Genomic DNA, 18,310 nt, shown 5'->3' with positions numbered 1-18,310 from the left:
ATCTTTTTTTCCAGACCCTTTTCAGGTTGTAAAAGAGAAAAGGATAAGGTGTTGTGAATAAGCATGAGAGTGAATAAAATGTCATCTTCTTCATAGCAAAAATAAATATCAAAACTAAAAGTTCATCTCTTCATTCCAAGCCACTGTTGGAGTGTAACCTCATTATCACAAGTACAGATAAATAGCAATTTGCTTCAGTTTAATTTACTTTAAAGGTTTAGGGAGACAAAAAAAAATAATCCACAACATTGAAGATACTTTAAAAATACCAGTTTTAAAAAGTTAAAAGGAAAAACTTCAGTACTTTTCCAGGAATGTATCCAAATGGGGAGAAGAGGGAAGGTACACAAATAAATGCATCACAAACCAGGAAACGACGGGGAACTCGTTCACCATTACTCACTTTCATGGAAGAAAAGCTGAGAATGATTCAGTTGCAGAGGATGAAGGTAAGAAAATATTGAATCAGATACAAGTTATTTTTCAGAATCTATTTGCAGATGTTCCATACGAGTGTAAAATTAACCGGCATGTTATGTTTGCTTGGAGCCATGATGGTGAAAGCAATAAGCAAAAATGCAATTGCTTCCTCAGCCTCTCTCCTCAAAGGGAAACTAGGAAAAGCAGAACAGCTCTGAACAAATGCAAAGCACAGAGTATCTCTTAGGAATACATAAACCCACAGTGAATTTAAGGTGAAGATTAAATTGAGCTACAGTTTTTCTTTCAGTGCTAAAAAAGAATAAAATAAGGTCACTTTGTGTATGAAGAATCAGGTACTGAAACCACATTTTTCTTCTACGTGTATCTTTGATCTAAAGCTTGCTTTTTTTCCCCATTAATGCTCTCCTCCTTCCCCCATCACCAGAATTCCTAGTTTTACACAGGTCTATATAACTACGCTTACACCAATGGCCTAGCTCCTTTAATTCTAATTAAAACAGATTTCATCATTCTGGAAGCCTCAGCTGGCAGCCCTTCTAACAGATCAGTCAGTTGGGTTTGCCAGACCCTTGAACATCCAGTCTTCTCAAATGTAGTCTTTTCTGCGTGTATTATTGTAGTCAATGACCTCCGGTCTTCACGTAAATATTGTTATGCTTTCAGGAAAATAAAACCTAATAGATCTTCAGCCATCTTATTTTTGTTTCTGCTCTTTTTTGTTGTCTTGTTTCTGTTTTGATGTGACAAAGTGTTTGGGCATTATGAAAACACTGCTATCACTATGGCAACAAATGACATATTGGCGTGGGTTAACAGGTCTACCCTGGTCGTCCCTCAATCTACTGAAAATGTCACGGTACAAGTTGTTTAATTTTTGCTTCATCTGCCTGATTGATCTGCTGCACTGAGAGTGCTCCTTTTTAAGGCTTTCCTTTTGTGTCTGAAGGTTACACACATCTTCTTCCAAGCTAAGAATTGCATTCAGTTTGCGTTTACGACAATTTTGAACTGCGACCTTGTTTTTTCCTCTTCGTCTGATGTCACGTAGAAGTAATACCTGAGTATCTGTCAGGTGGTTCTTTGCTAGCAAGGTTTTGAAAGAGTCCATAGGCATGCTCACAATTTCATCATCTGAAAACGGTATTCTCAGAGCTTCTGCATGGCATTCATCGCTGCTAGGGTTTGTATCAGTAGAATTGGGGCACTTACCCTTTACTTTGTTTGGTTTCTTCATCTGCATCTGTTGATGATGCTCTGGAGTGGATGCTGGTTGACCTGGCAGCTGATTATAAGTGTGGGTATGAAGAAACTGCTCAAGTGTCGCTTCTCTAGAACACTCTGAATCACCTGGATATTCCACGTGGCCATATTTAGTGTGTTCTTGGCAATGGCTACCAACAGCTCCTAAGCCATGTGAAGAAGCAGATTTAACATCACTGCTGTACCCAAAAGCACCTTCACTACAGACTGAGTAAGAGGTGGTGCTATGATTCGAATTCAAAGACAGTCCTGAATCTGAGCCAGCTTCTTCAAAGAGCTGAGAAACTTCTCTAGGATGAAAGCCTTCCTCCAAAGCCAAAACCATGAATTTAATTTCATCAAAATTACCATCAGGGGCTATTAGGTTTCTGATGTCATCAACTGAAAACAGCCCTGTCAGATCCGACCCATGAAGTAATGATTCTGGATTTGTGATATTAGTGGTTGACTGAGGAAAAGACTCTTGCCTTTGTAAATGTGTTTCTGAATTTGATTGAGTGGGGTAGTCTGTACTTAGTATCGTGGCATCACGAGGACTGAAACACTGGTGATGTGTCTGGATGAAACTTATATTGTGGTGTGAGGATGATGGGTCTTGGCTTCTACTAGAAGTAGCAACTTGCATATCTTTCAGTAAACCCACCTAAAAGATGATGAGGGGAAAAAATGGGATCTTTTATAAAATTAATGCCTCTACATCCCTCACTTACACAGTCTTGATCAATTTGTTTTTTAATATTCCACTATTTGACTCTATTAAAGTCAAAATTTTGCATGTTAAACTCTTCTTCTAGCTATCCTGAATATTGTTTCCCATTTGTACAAAGCATAACCCATGTTGGCATACAGCAAGAGGAAGCAGGAAGGGTGCAGGAGAAAAGTGACTGGAGGGATGGGAGGAGGACTCACAAAGGACAGTGTGGGACGGATGAGTATTGAGAAGTAGAAATGGGGCTGTTGCTAAGTGTACATCAAACTACAGCCTACATGTTACAACGATCTGCTCTAAGAAAAGGTCCTCCTAGGAGAAGCAGTCCTGAGCCTTCCCTGGTTGTGGTACTGATAATCAATCAATTCCAGGGTGACCTGGTTCAAGGTGCTGAACAGTTATAAAATTAACCTTGTAAAGAAGAGAAATAGCTCACCTTCAGGAGTTAGCCAGTGGGAGCAGCGGTGTAAGAAAAGAGGGGAGGAGGGCAGGAACGTTAAGATCATACTGTCACAGTCTCACTGCTTTCCTTTCACAGTTTATAAAGCCTTCGGGGCTGTGAGCTGCCACGCTGGCTTAGCTCCTTCTGAACTCAGGTCTATCGCGTTCTGATTTCAACTCTCAACTCTTTACTAATCAGTTTGGAGCAAACATCCCCCCCCAGATCACACCTTCTGTGGATGTATTTTGACTTTTAAATTACTCTTCAATTTTTCTTTTACAAAAATAAAGCTGCTGTATGATGCCTCAGCCCTGAAGTCCAGACAACAAACAAGTGCTGCAGCAGCATCAAGGCCCACCTTTTGTGGGCCTGGGTTATATACTTGCTGGGTCCTAGAAGTACAAAGCCACTGCCCAAGATTATGTCAGAGCACTTGAAGACAAGCAAAGTAGTCATAAAAACTTGGGAATGTAAATAGATCAAGTAGGAAGCATATGATACGATTCCTCCATAGCTAAGCATCCCTACACTGATGCAGGAAAGGGCTTTTCTGACTGCTGTTCATTGAACAGACAATGTAAAAAGCATTTTCCACAGGAAAGGAATGACGTACCATAATGACCAGAATGTCTTAAGTTCTCTACTGTGCTTACTGGGAGCTCAGGTAACTGAAAAAAAAGTCTTGCCTTATTTCTCCTAGGAAGTTACCTTATACTAGACCACCTGTAGCCTGTGAGATAAAGCTGGTATTTTCAATTAAGCCCTTGAAAATAAATATTCTTAACAATTAAACTATTAAAAAAAATCCCCCCACACTGTAAAGAATTGTTACCTGGAAGAAACAAGCAATCCATTTTCACCAGATAGGTTGTCACAAGATGGCAGTGCATTAATAGTCTTACATAAAATATGCAACCGTGTATTGTATAGCTACATAAAAGCTACAGCCAAATTCCTTTCAAATTATGAAAGGAACAGAGAAAACTAAACAGTTGAATTTCTGAACCTTAGTGTGCAATCTTCTACCAAAGCTGAACAGAGGAGGAGGCTTATTTATGGGCTAGGAGGCACTATCCAACCTAAAAATTCCCAAAATTAGGTGTTTCAAAGATAACCATGAAGTTATTTGGAAAACACTAATGATCCTGGCAGGCTCCTGCAATGGGAAGTGCATGCAAGACGCACTTGGACTATTGCAAAAAAGGAATGTAGGGAGTAGCTTCATGGTTAATGACTGCAGCTACGAGCTCCGGGAGAGGAGGGAGACTCCAATTAAGATAACAATTGTTTTTTGTGAAGATGATCACCTAGAAAGTAAACAACAGTATCAGAAGCCCAGAGGATAAAAAAAGAAGAAAAAAATGGGTTTGCTGCTAATGCTGACTGACCTGATTTGCAGCAAAGATGGGTCTGTTCTTCTTGAGGGTAGTACACGTCTAAGCACTTGACCCGGTATTTATGACAACAGCAATCTTTCACCACAAATGCTTAATGGCTGATAGTTGCTCTAGAGAAACACACCAAGAGCTGCTATATAAATATGAATTGGCATTTGGTTTCAGCAAGAGAATTACTAGTTGAACTAATTAAGTTGTCCAGTGGCTGCATCTGACTTTGAACACCAGGTCACAGGAAAAGCAGGACTCTGTAGCTTTCAAATCCAGACAAGTTACTGGGGAAAATTTTTCACGTAGAGCCAATGAAAGTGGCTGTAAAAGGTAGATAGTAGTATCCTTAATGTCTTCAGGTAAGTTTTACTACATTGATTTGCTGATATATTCCCTGGGTGGTTTTTTATTAGATAAAACAGAGTTAGTCATTATCCAGTAATCACCGACTGTATTCCAATCTATTAGTAATACATGTGTTTTCTCATTTACCTCTAGCAAGTTTTCCATCTGCGATGACAGAAGCTGTAAATAGCCCTCTGAGAAGGGAATATAGATGGTTGTGGTTTCTCTGTGACAGAAGAAACAAAAACACTTTGTAAAGCACAGTTATTTTAACCAAAAGGAAGTAAAAATCAAAGTCCAAGAGAAAACAGAGCACAGCTCAGTCAAATACCGCTGCTGACCCTGCTATCAAGCCTTCATCCCGAGGGGAGATGTCACGTCGCTAGAACGAGGAGTAACCCCACGGCAGGAGCATCTCTGCTCTGCCCCACAACAACGGGATTGTGGCTTTCCTCCTCTCTGAGGTTGCATCTACCCAAAACTGTGTAAAAATCAAGTATTTTTTCAAAGCCTATCTGCCAGGGCAGTGGCAAACAGACGAGCTAATGAGAAACCCGGATCGGTGTTGTCATTTCTCACAAGGTCTCAAGAAGATTAGATTTTCTTTTCATTGTAGATTTCAGAGAGAACAAAACCCAAAGTGTACCTGTTTTGGTTTAACACCATTAAGATTATTTCTCTGCCTTCTAGTTACAATACACATGTTAAGATCTGAACAACCCAGTCTCCCAAATGTAAATCTGCACCTGAACATCAAGCTTTACATAAATGGTGAAAGCAGTATAATTTAACATCCACATCTCTAGCATCTGTAGGCAAAAAAAAAAAAAAAATATCTGCCCACAAACACAACATCTTCACAATGGAGAAAATAAAAACAAATTGAAAAATAGTTAGTTGCAAGTCACTTCTGTAAACCTTACAACATTTTAACTACATAAACTATACTAGAGGGGGAAGCAATTTTCAAGATGTACCAGGTGTACACTCCAAATGAAAAAAGGAAATCAGATATTCCTTTCAACACCATTCACCCCTTTCTTTCACCACTCTCTATCCCTATATTACCTCTATATAAGACCTATAGCCTTCCTCACTTCCTTTTCAGTCTTCCCTTCTTTCCTTTTTTCCATTATTTACTTGATTTATGTCTTCTTCCTCCTTCTCTTGCAGTTCCAGCTGATCATCTCCTTGGCGTGGACAGCAGTGATCCAAAGCTTCCTGACATGCTTTCAGGTCAACATCCTGGAGACACAAATAAAACACGTTGCCAAAATTACTCTTGAAAACGCACTTTTTTTTCTTTTTTTCTACAGCTATAGCATTTCAAATAAAATACACGCTGAACGGTTCATTCATGCGGATGAACTGACTCTGTGTAGACTTTGGGGTCCAAATGAGACTGGTGTCCGTTCAGGAGTGCAGACACCACCTCCCGTTCTGGTGCCCAGGCACTGAACCCATCAGCAGAGAAATTTTTTCTTAGACAGACACATGAAGATGTGATTTTATGGAAAGTTTGTGCTATCAGTGTCCTATGGATGCCATTTCACAACATAGTCAAGCCAAATATATACTCTGGGGTGGAATCTTAAAACAGGCACTTACACATGGCCAGCTAGCAAAATCCCTCGCTAAAGTAAAACCATCACCTTAGCAGGTACGGTAACAGCAGCTCTGTTTCTGCATCACTTCATGCGGTCATTACCCAGTTACAATATATCCACATGATGGAGTGGGTGAAAAAAAATTTTTTTTCAATCTCCATCAGTGAAACTGTTCCAATTTAGTGGTCTCAGAAGCATTTTTCAAGTATAGTCCTATCAGCAGACTTTTTGTGTTTTTATTATAGGGCTGAAGGAAGAAGGAATCACTGCCAAAGGACTTTGCATATTTACATTTTTAAAAACTTTGATATTTCATCTTTTATAGGGCAAGCCTGAGTGATTAAAACAAGAAACTCAGTGGAATGGCAGCCAGAAAACCAAGTGGCTGCATTACATTAGTTTCATATACTCCCAGTTAAATGCTATGGCAGGAGCAGGAAAGACAAGCTCTCAACAGCAGCAAATGTTCTAAGTTAGTGTCCTGTTCTAAAAATAAAAATTTTACTTTTCAGGTTTTACATGAAAGCATAAACTATATAAAAGCTTCACCTGTAACATCACCAAAATGTGTAAGAGATTTTTAAAAAATTATTGCTTCATACAAAATACATTAAAACTAAAATGTAAGAGGGTTTAAAAACAAAACTCTGGAGTAAAGTTAAATAAAATTTGAAAATAAATTGATTTCATTTTGATTAATTCTATTAACATTTACTCTTTAAACTATGAACATAAATTTTATTTTTAATTTGTTGGCTTTCCATTTTTCTGTACTTTCTTTTCAAGGATTGGAAGGGAACATTTTATAAACAGGCATTTCTAACAAGAAATAGATATACAGGGCACTCATCTGTCACTCTGATACAAGAGGTGCTTTCCTTCAATGATGCCTAACAGTTTCTAGTTATTAAAAATGACTTTCCAATTCATTGTGTCTTCTTTGTCAGCTGCAGTTGGCAATGACCATATGACTTGTTATTGCCAAATAATAAGAAAAAATTACTTTTCTAAACACCCCCCCCCCCAAACCAGTTTTCCTCTATGTCGTAAAACAGCAGGAGAGGGAATTTCGTTATGGGACACTGAGAACATGGTAACTAGCTATTTGCAAATGCTTAAATGAGTGCAGTGGACCTACTCACAGGCATGGTTAGTCCCATAATTACACATTCGCAAGATCAGGGCTCATCTATAATTTGACAAAGAACCAACCTAATACTTGTCCAATGAATATGATCTATCATCATCCTAAATAATAAAATCCATCATCATAATCATCAAAAAGTGGATAAGAAGTCAAGGATAACTGCTATTAAAGACTTCAAGCAGCTCCTCTTTAGCTGAGTGGCCTGGAAAGCTGCTGGTGCTAAGACAGTACTCAGCTCTGAATAACGCAGCAAATTCATTACTCTAGTGGCTGACGAAGAGGCAAATGCAGGAACCAGTTAAGAAATACGGTATCTATAACGTGATGCTTTGAAAAAACAACTGAAAGCACTGGTTTTGAATACAGAAAGTATATGAGTGACAACTTGATGGCTCCTATTAAAATTGCCAGGTGTACAAACCTATTTTAGTGCCAGGGAAGAGAAAAGCTTGTGGAAACTTTGTGAAGATTTCACAGTGTGTCCTAGAGATCATTCAACACTCCACAGTTCCACTTGCTTATGGTGGAAAACTGCCTGCACACAATGCTAGTCTGCTGAAGTCTACGGTGGAGATGGTCCTTCCCAGCACCACCATGAGGACAACTGAATTTCTGACATGCCTGACTGGACAGGTCCATTCCAAAGAGAAACTAAATGCTCCTGAAGATTGTAGAAATTTGTGAAGACTGTCGTGGCTTTGGTTTCCCCAGGAAGCCACAGACAACTAACTTCTCAGGTCTTTCCCTATCAATATATAGAGCTGTTGACCACTAAAGAGATGGGGGATAAATTCTAAAATTAATCATTGGATGTATCTGGAGTCTGCCTTGATTTTTATGTATCTTTTTAAGAAAAATTAATGTATTTGACTATCTTCTCTGTGAAGCCATAGGACACAACGAGGCTTTGGCTTAAGAACAGCATGGAGGTCAGAGTCCTCCTCTGACCTTTGCACAAAGCTCCTGCTGTTGCGAATGGAGGTGCCAGTGGGGACGGGAGGGAGGCAGGGTTTCACATCTGTGAGCACGACCGTTCACTGCAGTTTACCAAAGTGAATGTACCATCCTTACTGAATGAGCTTAATAATGCTGCACCATGTTAGTCTTACCACGACAATTTCTTCCTCCAGCAGATGGTATTAAAATACGCTCATGCCTGCTCACACTGATTATTACTGCAATAAGTTACCCATCCTTTTTTTTAAAAAAAAAAAAAAAAAGTTTCACCACTGCCAGGGCAGTTTCTGAAGGAGCACGACCCTGTGACCAGCTTTTCACACCAGCGGTGGTACAGATACAGTACAAGCAAGATTGCTCACAGCACCAATTTCTATGTAGAGGATCATTTCAGTGAAACACTCTATGCAGAAATCACATAACACAACCAGAACCTTTTCCCCTCAGTTTCTCAGTTTTGGCTTTAAAGAAAAATCCCCTGGATTATGCTGTTAAAAGAGTTACTCTCCGACATTACACTTCCCACCAGCTTGTTAGTCTTTCCCAGTGATGAAGAACAGCTGAAAAATACTGTTCAACAACTGAATGCTTCTTTCTATGCCTACGCATCACTTGGGATTGACTGCTGGGCTACTGCTTTGGGAAGAACAGGAGGAAACAGGAGGAGAACTCCTCCAGAAACAGCCATATCATGTTTTTGAATAAGGCATTTCTTAAATACAGCTTAATTTTGCAATCTGAATACATATGTAATGACAAAAGGGATTAGGTGTAAATACCACTTACTCCGTACAGCACTGCCACACTTAGCATTTCTGTCCTGTTGCTTATTTTGCATTAACAACAGAAGAAACAGTAATTGAGTAATACCATATCACTACAAGCCCAAGAGCTAGATCAAGATCACATGTGGTTGGTCTCTGTACAGAGAAAAAGACTGATTTTTGCTGATTGCAGATTACTTAATATTACCACCAACCCCATTTACTGCTGCAGTCTTTACACTCCTACCGCTGGAGGCTGTGGAAGTTCACACCTCCCACAGCAGGCTGCTTCCACATGAAACCCTACCTGAAGACAACCTTCCATTTGCATTTGGAAGGATTTCTGTGCAAGCACAAGGCAGGAGGTTTACACTAACACTCCCACGAAAAATAATGAAAAAATAAATCCTCAAGTAGCTCGAATTGTAGTCTTGCTTCTGCCATCTAGTAGTTTCAGTTGGGCTACAGAACGCAATCTGACACTAAGTCTGGTTTACCAAATTATCCACCAGCCCTGTCGGCTGGAGAGCTGGACTCAAACCGTGCATCTGCCCATTCCCTAACGTACAACTTACCACAGGTCAACTACAGCTTCGGTTTGTCAGTCTTTGGAATATGAAAAATAGTAAATTATGACAAAGCTGCTACTTAAGGTGATCCAAGAATCAATGTGGAGGGTGAGAGAAAGTACGATTTTCAGGTGGGTGGCCTGGACTACGCTTAATTGAAAGGATGCCGCCTGCTCTGGCAGGTTTCCAGAGTTTTCTACTATGTTAAAAATAGAGCCTTCAGTTTCCAATTAAATACATTGGAGTATCGTTCTCAGCATGAATTGGGTGCACCGTACATCAAACTATCCCTCCACATAACTCCTCCCTTTGCACCCCACACTCATGTATTATTTGTTGTCCATAAAACAACACGTAGGGAGCAAAACCTGTAATGATACCAAAATACAAATAGGTCCACCACGATGCGTTGGATGGGTGAACAAGACCCCTCTCTAGGAGCAGCAGAAAGCATAAGCGAGCTGTTTTCAGCTGTCAATCAGCATGCATTTGTTAAACAGGGCTAAAACTACACAGCTCAGGGCTACAAGTGCATGGAGACACTGGAACTAGCTCTGGACTTAATAGCAGCAACATCTCACCACAGCAGAACTGAGCAGACAGGGTGTTCTGCCTGGGTGCACAGACAGCACCAACAGTCAGGGGTACCTGCCCCTGGAAAAGCTGTTTCACTGCAGTCAGACTCCAAGTTACCTCTACGAATATCCCAGTGCCAGGGCAAAGGTATACGGCCACGACTATTTGCAAAAGGACATCACGTTTTGTGCTGATTACTCGTGTATCCTGTTCACATGCTGTCTTCTAATTGTCCTACATTACATTCTCTTTTAGTTGTCAAGCTTTAAATTGTTCCACTACTGTCATTACTAACCTTTAAGATGCTTTTCTGCAGACTTGTGTCCCTTCTCCTTTATTAACTGCACTTCTTTGCAGAACTGGCCCTCTCCTTGCTACTAGCTGAAAAGATGCAGCACAGGCCTGGTGATCTTTGCTATGTTTGGAATCATTAAGTAGCATTTCCAAAAAATTGTCCCACACCTGTAGACATTAGGCAAAAGAAATACAACTTTTAGTAACATCACCAGTAGTTTCACTTTACTACTGTGTAGAATTACATACAATTAGTAATTAAATCTAATTATGCATAGCTATTATCATATAGCTCTAAGGTTACTGATGTTGCTCTTTGCCTGTGTAGATGATAATATGATAATTTAAATTATAATAATTAATCTTACCAATTGCTATCTACCTAACCTGAGTTAAAAGCAAAACATTTTTTGCTGTTTCTCTATATTCATAATGAGCCCTAAAATATCCTGAAAACACAGGAAGAGTACTTTATTATTTGAAATGTAGTCAGGGTTTAGAAAGCATGGAGGGTGGAATGGCAGATGGAAACACCAAATAACAAAGTAACTGTTATGTTATAAAAGGCTACACTTAAAAAAAAAAAATCACACTAAACCATGCTAATTAAGCAACGCAATTGAGTAAATCGAATTGTAGATAACTGTGACTCCAAATGTGGCACCTGCCAAATGTCCACGACACATCTAAATCCTAATAATACCATCTGGGCTGCAACCAACCGCACACGGTTAAAGGCGCTCCTGTTGCAGAGAGTTGTTAGCACCTCTAACCACATGCGATTCTGAAACAAAAGTGCTAGGGCTTTACACAGTGTGGCTCAGCTATGTGAGCTATTACAAAACACACATACTCTCTGCACGTTCAGCATAAACACAGAATTAACACCAACCACCTTCCCAGATGAAGGCAGAAACAGGTACAAGTTGAAGCAGACACAAACAGTACCGCTAATTTCGATTGAGACATCAAATTTCAAAATCCAAAAAAATTTAAAATAAAAATAAAAAAAAGCAGACATGCTGAAGACGACTCAACATCCCCTTCAAAATGAACTTTTAAAACCACTTCTAAATCATAAACCAAAAGAGTTTTACACTCCAGCCATTTGGTCCCATCTAGTGTTTTGCACCAGAATTTCATCCTAAAGAATGCAACATCTCTGACAGTAAATCTGATGAAGGTTATTAAATTTATTCAATCACTTTTCCAGATTGAGTGGAGGGTGGGGGGGAACGGGGGGGAGACCTCTTTCCTATGCCTCTGCTGTCCCTGCATGTCTATTTTGTCATTAAACTATGTGACATTTGGGTTCTGTAAGAGACTCTTCTCTTTGTCTCCCCTTATCCAGGCTAGGTTGGTAGTATGTCCTCACTGGTACGATGTAGTCACTAAATAAACACGGCAGGACGCAGGGCTCACCCTTTCTGATGAAACTTCATCCACAACTCCGTTCCAGACGTCTTCCTTTTGAGCCCTGCCAGGCAAACACCTTTCTCAAGTACCCGGCTCCCGGCTTGCTCAAGCTACCAGCCCCATGGCGATCCCAAACGCCTGCCAACTCACGCGCAAAATCCACAGCCTGATACTTCAGCTCCTCTGGGATTGAGCATCTTTACCTTGCGTCTGTCACTGTATGTAAACTCTTCTGTTTTCCACACTTACCGCACTCTTTAATTCTTTCCTCTTTATGCCTGATATTCCCCTCATTACCTCTCACATACACTTCTCATGCACACCCTACACTGGGAATACCTTCCCCGCTCTCCAGGGAGCAGGATAATGCTGGCGTAGGTCAGCCCTTCCCCGCCTGACTCCCACTACACACTTCTTGGCCACTCATTTGATGCAGCTTTTTCAAACCCTTGTACATCCCACAGCACACCATAACAAAAATTAAAATCCCAGTCTTTCAAGACAACACGTACCTCAAATGTCTGAGGTTATTCTCTCAGCCCACCTCTCCCTGAAACACCACACGGTCCTTCATGCACCTTCTTACTAAACCTAGGTGAGTTCTGGCTAACAGATAAGTCATCCGTGAGCAGAGACCCAACCCATTGAACTATTTGCAGATGTCCCTCCGTAGCAATATTGCCATGCCCTAGTGCTCAATGTGTTAAAAAAAAAATAAATTTAAATATGTTCTGTAAGTTAAGCACACAGCTTAGTGGGACTGCTCTTAAATGGGCTGGAGAAAAGCCTACCTGGTTTCTACTTACCTTTACTTTACCAAATTTTTGACACTCACCAAGAAAAAAAAAATAAAAATCATAAACTATCCTCAGTCAGTGTAAATACTTCAAACAGTGCCCGAAGTCCTGGACAGATTCACCCCCTCCAGTGCTTTAATACTGTGAAAGTCTGCCTCTAGCAGCGTTCAAAGAACTGTGCTTGTATGAGGTTTCACATAACCTGCCCCAAACTGCCCTTTCTAAGCACAGACATAGAGCACACACAAACACACATACGGTACAAACAATACAAATCACCCACTGTGCATCTTCTTCCTTAACTTCCATAATTCATAAACAGCAGCAATGTTAGGATGTTAATTATTAATTAGAGCAGGTGTTCTTTAATCGAGCACAGGAATTCAGTTCTTTGGAAAGGCTTCAAAATCATCATAGAGTATGTAATACATCCAAATAAATACAGCAAACGTACTTGGTTTGAGTGGGAGCAGTGCTTTCCTTCCCTGCCCCCCCCCCCGCAAGCTGGAACATGTCTCATGTAATGGCACAATGACCCAGCACAGCAACTACCGCTCTCGTTCAGGTACTGCCTCTTCTGCTGGCATGGGCAGCATCAGTGCTTGGGTGTTCATGCGATTTGGAAAATAAGAACATTTTTACTGTAAGATTCAGGCCACAGATAAAAAAACTGAACAGATACATAGCCCATTGCTGCTAATCTAAATAAATCCCCACGTATATTCCATGAAAGACAAAGAACGCATCCAATTTTTATACTCCCTTTCTTCAAATGTCTACACATATATACACACACATGCACACACAGAAATCTTGATATACAGAGAGAAAGGGGAAAGAAAACTATTGAATCAAGTAGGCCAGCTCTGAACCCTTGCAAGATCTTCAGCTAAGAACTTGTTTTATGAAAAGCCTCTTGAGACTTTCTCTGTATTTGTGAATAATATTACCATATACATAGGGGTGATGCCACATCCTGCAGCACTGAGGCCTCCCATTTCCCCACACACCGTTTAAGGTGCTTTGGAAAATGTGCCTCATCCATTTTGCATATGGATTTATGGCTCAACGTAACAGCTTTTGGAAGCGTTGTCGGGGCAGGGTTACAGAGAAGCCTAAGGAAAATGCAGTTAGACTGGGGCATGGACTGCATCCCAGGTTACGTGCCTGTGGGTTGGCTTCTCTCTCTTCCCTACCAATGTAACACCTCTATGTCTTTTTTCCTTTTTATTTCCTTCTTCTTTTTCCATGCTTAAAACTTCAAAATTTACCCACCACAGTGTCTCAGTTTAGTGTTTTCCTTAAAATGCATTCCTTGAGCAATCCAACAACACTTTAGAAGCACAGTGGTGATAGAAAGCTTAGCAATAACTAGATTAATAGGATATGGAAAACTTAGAATAATTAAAATTCTCATTGTACGTGCAAAAAGGAGTTTTGTAGTGTGACTTCGCAAATGAGGCGCGGAGCTTCACAGTATGACTTTGCAAATTATCCCAGTCCTGAGGCCCTTCGTACTGATAAGGTGGACCTGGGACGCTCTGTGTGCCGATAAGATGACACCAGTATGTACATCTGTGCCTTGAGATAGGAAAACTGGATCTGTCCTGGTTTATGGTTTGGAAAAAACTCGAGACACAACTGAGTCTGCGCAAAGAGTGAAGGTGAAAAGTTCAGAGCGAGGGAGACTGCTAAGCCTTCATCCTCAACCACCACCATGACCACCATCAGGAGACAGCGCGCAAGCGCGAATGGGAGGAAACTTATGATAATGACTTCTCAGTAGACTATCCTAACCCAACCTATTCTCTCTCTCTCTCTCTCTCTATATATATATATATAAATAGGGCATCTGTTGAGGATGTATGAATGTATACTTTAAATCACACGTGCACAAAGAAGTCAGGGCAGCAGGTGCTTTTGGAATTATCTACCCTGATGCCCGCCGGTGAATTAAACATACCAGCTTTATAATCTATACTGAGTTATAGAGTTTAATTCCACATGTCAGTGAGGAAAAAAAAAAAAAAAGCAGACATGCCTCACTTCACCTGTGTAAGTCAGTCAGTGTGACCCACTCACATATGGCCTATTCTATGTGACCTACTTACATGAGTAGGTTTGACGAGGCCAAAAAAAGTTTAGGCAACCATGTTTTCAACAGTGAATGTCAGCACTCAAATAGGTGCTGAATATTAAGGAGTCAGTGGTGCTCCCGTTATGAATTACTTCTTAAAAAAACAAGACTGCAATCTCTTTTTTCAGCAAACCGTGAAGAGGAAGACTAGGTGGTGGATAAATAGTGTTGTACCTGGAAACAAAGTACCATGACAAATTATTACCCCAAAGAAAAGACAAGGTTCACTCTTACGCTTTTTATCTATTTCCTTAGCAAACATACCCACTGGACCCTAAAATCTTGGAGCATTCTGCAAAGGCCAGGACCTGAATTGGCTTTCATTACTACAGAAATTACTCTGTTTCCTTGCATGAACTGATGCATAATTTCCTGGCTACTCAAAGCAAAAGTTCACTGCTTTTTCTTTAAAGATGTAACTCATGGTTCCTAGGCAGGAACCCTAGAACCTTAGTCTCAATCTTAAACCTGCGTGTGAACCAAACCTACACATCTTCTACCAAGCACCAGCTATGACCTGCTGTAGGTAATGCAGGACAGTGAGTTATGGACAGGATTCAGAACAGAAAACTCTCACCTGTAGTGTCCGCTGGGGTACAAGCGCTCTTTATCCTTGGTCCTGTTACACACATCCACCTAAGAAAATGGGTAGCCAGACTCTGAGACCACATGATTATTTTCTCCACTAAAAGATGATTTCAGAATAAATATATTTTTAGGGGGGTTATTACCAAGGCAGCAAAATACTGTGGGGCTTACATTTCATCTGCAAACTTACATGTGATTACAGAAACAGAATGAATGAAACAGTTTGCTGGGAACATAGTGAATGCAAAGGTTAGGGCTGATCCCAGAATGTTAGGCAGCAAGATGAAAGTAGGAACCCACCTGTTTGCTCTACTCATCGTCAAAGATGAAGTGCCCAGACTGTCCTAAACAGCACTCTCTCTCATTTTAGCACAGAACAGAAAAAATAAGCCAGGTGCTCCATGCAGTTTAGCATGCTTCAGGCACTGAATTAGTTTTCTTTTTCATCTGCAGTTGTCCTCCAGAGCGGTTTTAAATACCAGTTCCCAAAGGATGAGGATCCACAGCTTGCACTGTGTTGCCTGCAATGTTCTCAGCAGGGACTGGGGCCCAATAAATAAAGTTATTCCAGGGGTGGATGAATCCAACTGCTAACTTTTCAAAACTCCACACAATAGCAAGCAGAACAAAACAATCACTTTCATCTGTTTACACAGGCTCTTCATCCTGATACAGCATGGGTAAGAGTAACTTTAAATATCTCAGGTCAATTTTGCAAAAGGCAAAACAAAGGTTATGAATCAGCTAAACCAGTTTGAAATCCATTATACTGTTACAATAACATTTTGACAGCACAAGTAGACTTACTCAGACCTACAGAGGTCACCTTTAAAACACAACTTTTTCCTTAGTGTTTCATGTTTTGGACCTGTCACACACTTCAAAATAAGTCTGGTGGAACACGCATGGGGGGCTTTCACTTAGAAGTCCATTTACATTTTAGGTCAAGAACTGAACATTCCTTGCCTTATCCTGCTCCAATCATTCTTTCACTTAAAAACCATGTGCTTAAGCAAGAGGTGCAGACCTACATTTAGCAAAGAAATGAATCATCTTCTCTCCATAGAAAGGGGTGATCCCTTACAATTAGGGTGTTGAAACTAGTTTTCCAACTACTTTACAAAAATAACCAAGCTAACACATGGGGGAGGGGAGGGGAGAAGAAAAGGAGAAAAAGAAAAGGAAGAAAAAAAGAACCTACCATGCAAGACAAATTTAACAATTACCAGTTGATGCTGGTCTGTTAATTCACGATAAGAACCTGCTATTTGTAACAGTTCAAAACCAACTTGAAAAATGCTGGTAGTTCCACTCGATATTTCAAAACGTACTGAACGTCAGAGTCACAACCCCCCACCCTGGGGTTGCTGCACCTTTTGTACCTGCACAAGGTATCACAGAAGTCTCGGATCATAAACTACTCGGGGAAAATGAAACCCTGTGCCCACCAGCCCCTGCAGCCGTGTGGCCCAGCTCATCTTCCTGAGCCACAGCCGCACACGGCTCTCCCGTGGGACGAGGGTCTGCGCGGCTGGGCACACACGGTACGGACCGCTCGGTGCGTGGCCAAAGCTGGGAAACCGGCCACCGCCGCCGGGTCCCCGCTACCCGCGCGTGTTGTTCAAGGTGCCAGCCCGGTAACAGCGCAGATGCGGCGAGGCTGGGGGGTCGGCCCCGGCACAGTAAGGCCCCCAGGACGTTAAGCGACGCTCCCGACACGCGTGGTTACCGGCCCCAGGCGCAGCTCGCCCCTCACGGCGGTGCCCCGCGGCGGCGCTGCCCGCCCGCTGCCGTACGGCGTCTCCCCGAGCCGCCCCTGCGCCCGCATCCAGAAAACGGCGGCGGCTCCGCAGGGCGCGCCGAGCAGAAGCGCCAGCGCCGTTCTGGCGACCCTGGCCGGCCGGGGGCGAGCGGCGCCGGGGCCCCGCGTGGGCCGGGGCAGCGCCGCAGGAGCCGGGGGAGCCGCCGGCGGTCGCTCCGTCAGCACAGGCTGCGCGGCGCTACCTCCGGCACCCAGCGCCGTGGGGCCGGCCGGGCTGCCCGGGAGCCCCTCCCGGCCGCGGGAAGGGGGCGCGCACGGCCCCCGCACGGCCCTGGGGCGGCCCCTCACCGTGCCGCTGGGCGGGGGCCGCGTCTGGCTCGGCGCAGCGCCCCCCTCCGCGCCCCCCTCCGCTCGCCCCCCCACCCGCCCCCCTCGCTCGGCGGGGCAGGCCCGGCACCCGCCGCCGCCCGGAACAGCCCAGCCGGGGCAGCCCCTACGTCGCCCCGGGGCCGTCCCGCCGCCCTTACCTCCGCCGTGGGGCCGCCGCCTGCCCGTCCTCCTGCCGCGGCAGGGCGGGGGGCGGCCCTCCCGGGCGGGGCGGGCACCCGGCAGGGCAGGTCCGGCTGCCAGCGGAGCCCGGGGAGGCGCGGGGGGTGACTGAGCCATGGCTGCCGGCGGCGAGCCCGCTGCTCCCCGCAACCGACGCGCCCCGTACGGTGCTGGGGCGTGCAGGGGGGCGGGCGGCCGCCCCGGCTCCCGCAGCCCGGCACAGACCCGCCCCTCCGAGCCGGCCCCCCGCCGCACCGGCCCTTCCCCCGGGCGGGAGGCGGCGCCAGGGCGGCCCGGGGCCGGGGTCGGGGCCGCGGACACCCCCCGGCTCCCCGCGCTCCGCCCAGCGCCGCCCCGCGGGGCCGGACCCTCACCTGGGTCCGGAGGGTCCGGGGGCTCCGGCGTGCCCGGGGGGACGGCGGCCGCCGGCTGCTGGAGCGAGCTAGAGATAAAAGGAGGAGAGTCAAGAAAGCAGGGCAGCGGGGGAGGGAAGGGGAAAAAAATATTTGTATTTAAAAATGCAAAGAGATTCCCCACCTGCCGCCGGTAGTAAACATTT

General features: G+C 43.4%; 1 protein-coding gene and 1 long non-coding RNA gene across 2 annotated transcripts; both read right to left on the bottom strand.

Annotated features, from left to right (window-relative positions):
- Positions 1–604: 604 nt before the first annotated feature.
- On the bottom strand, positions 605–17,575 carry NFE2L3 (NFE2 like bZIP transcription factor 3). The gene is given in 5 exon segments (XM_055805653.1): positions 605–2,347; positions 4,736–4,784; positions 4,786–4,814; positions 5,729–5,833; positions 17,170–17,575. Coding segments are annotated over 5 exon segments (1,491 nt in total). The 5' UTR covers positions 17,269–17,575; the 3' UTR covers positions 605–1,138.
- LOC129784551 (uncharacterized) lies at positions 13,323–16,635 on the bottom strand. The gene is made up of 3 exons (XR_008747410.1): positions 15,741–16,635; positions 15,430–15,488; positions 13,323–15,026 (listed from the first exon to the last, which is right to left on the bottom strand). It is a non-coding gene; the product is annotated as an uncharacterized LOC129784551 (long non-coding RNA).
- Positions 17,576–18,310: the final 735 nt, after the last annotated feature.

This window comes from Falco peregrinus, chromosome 5 (assembly GCF_023634155.1).
Source record: "Falco peregrinus isolate bFalPer1 chromosome 5, bFalPer1.pri, whole genome shotgun sequence".
Taxonomy (NCBI): domain Eukaryota; kingdom Metazoa; phylum Chordata; class Aves; order Falconiformes; family Falconidae; genus Falco; species Falco peregrinus.
Note: the sequence above shows the minus strand (reverse complement) of the source record. Positions and strands in the feature narration are given on the sequence as shown.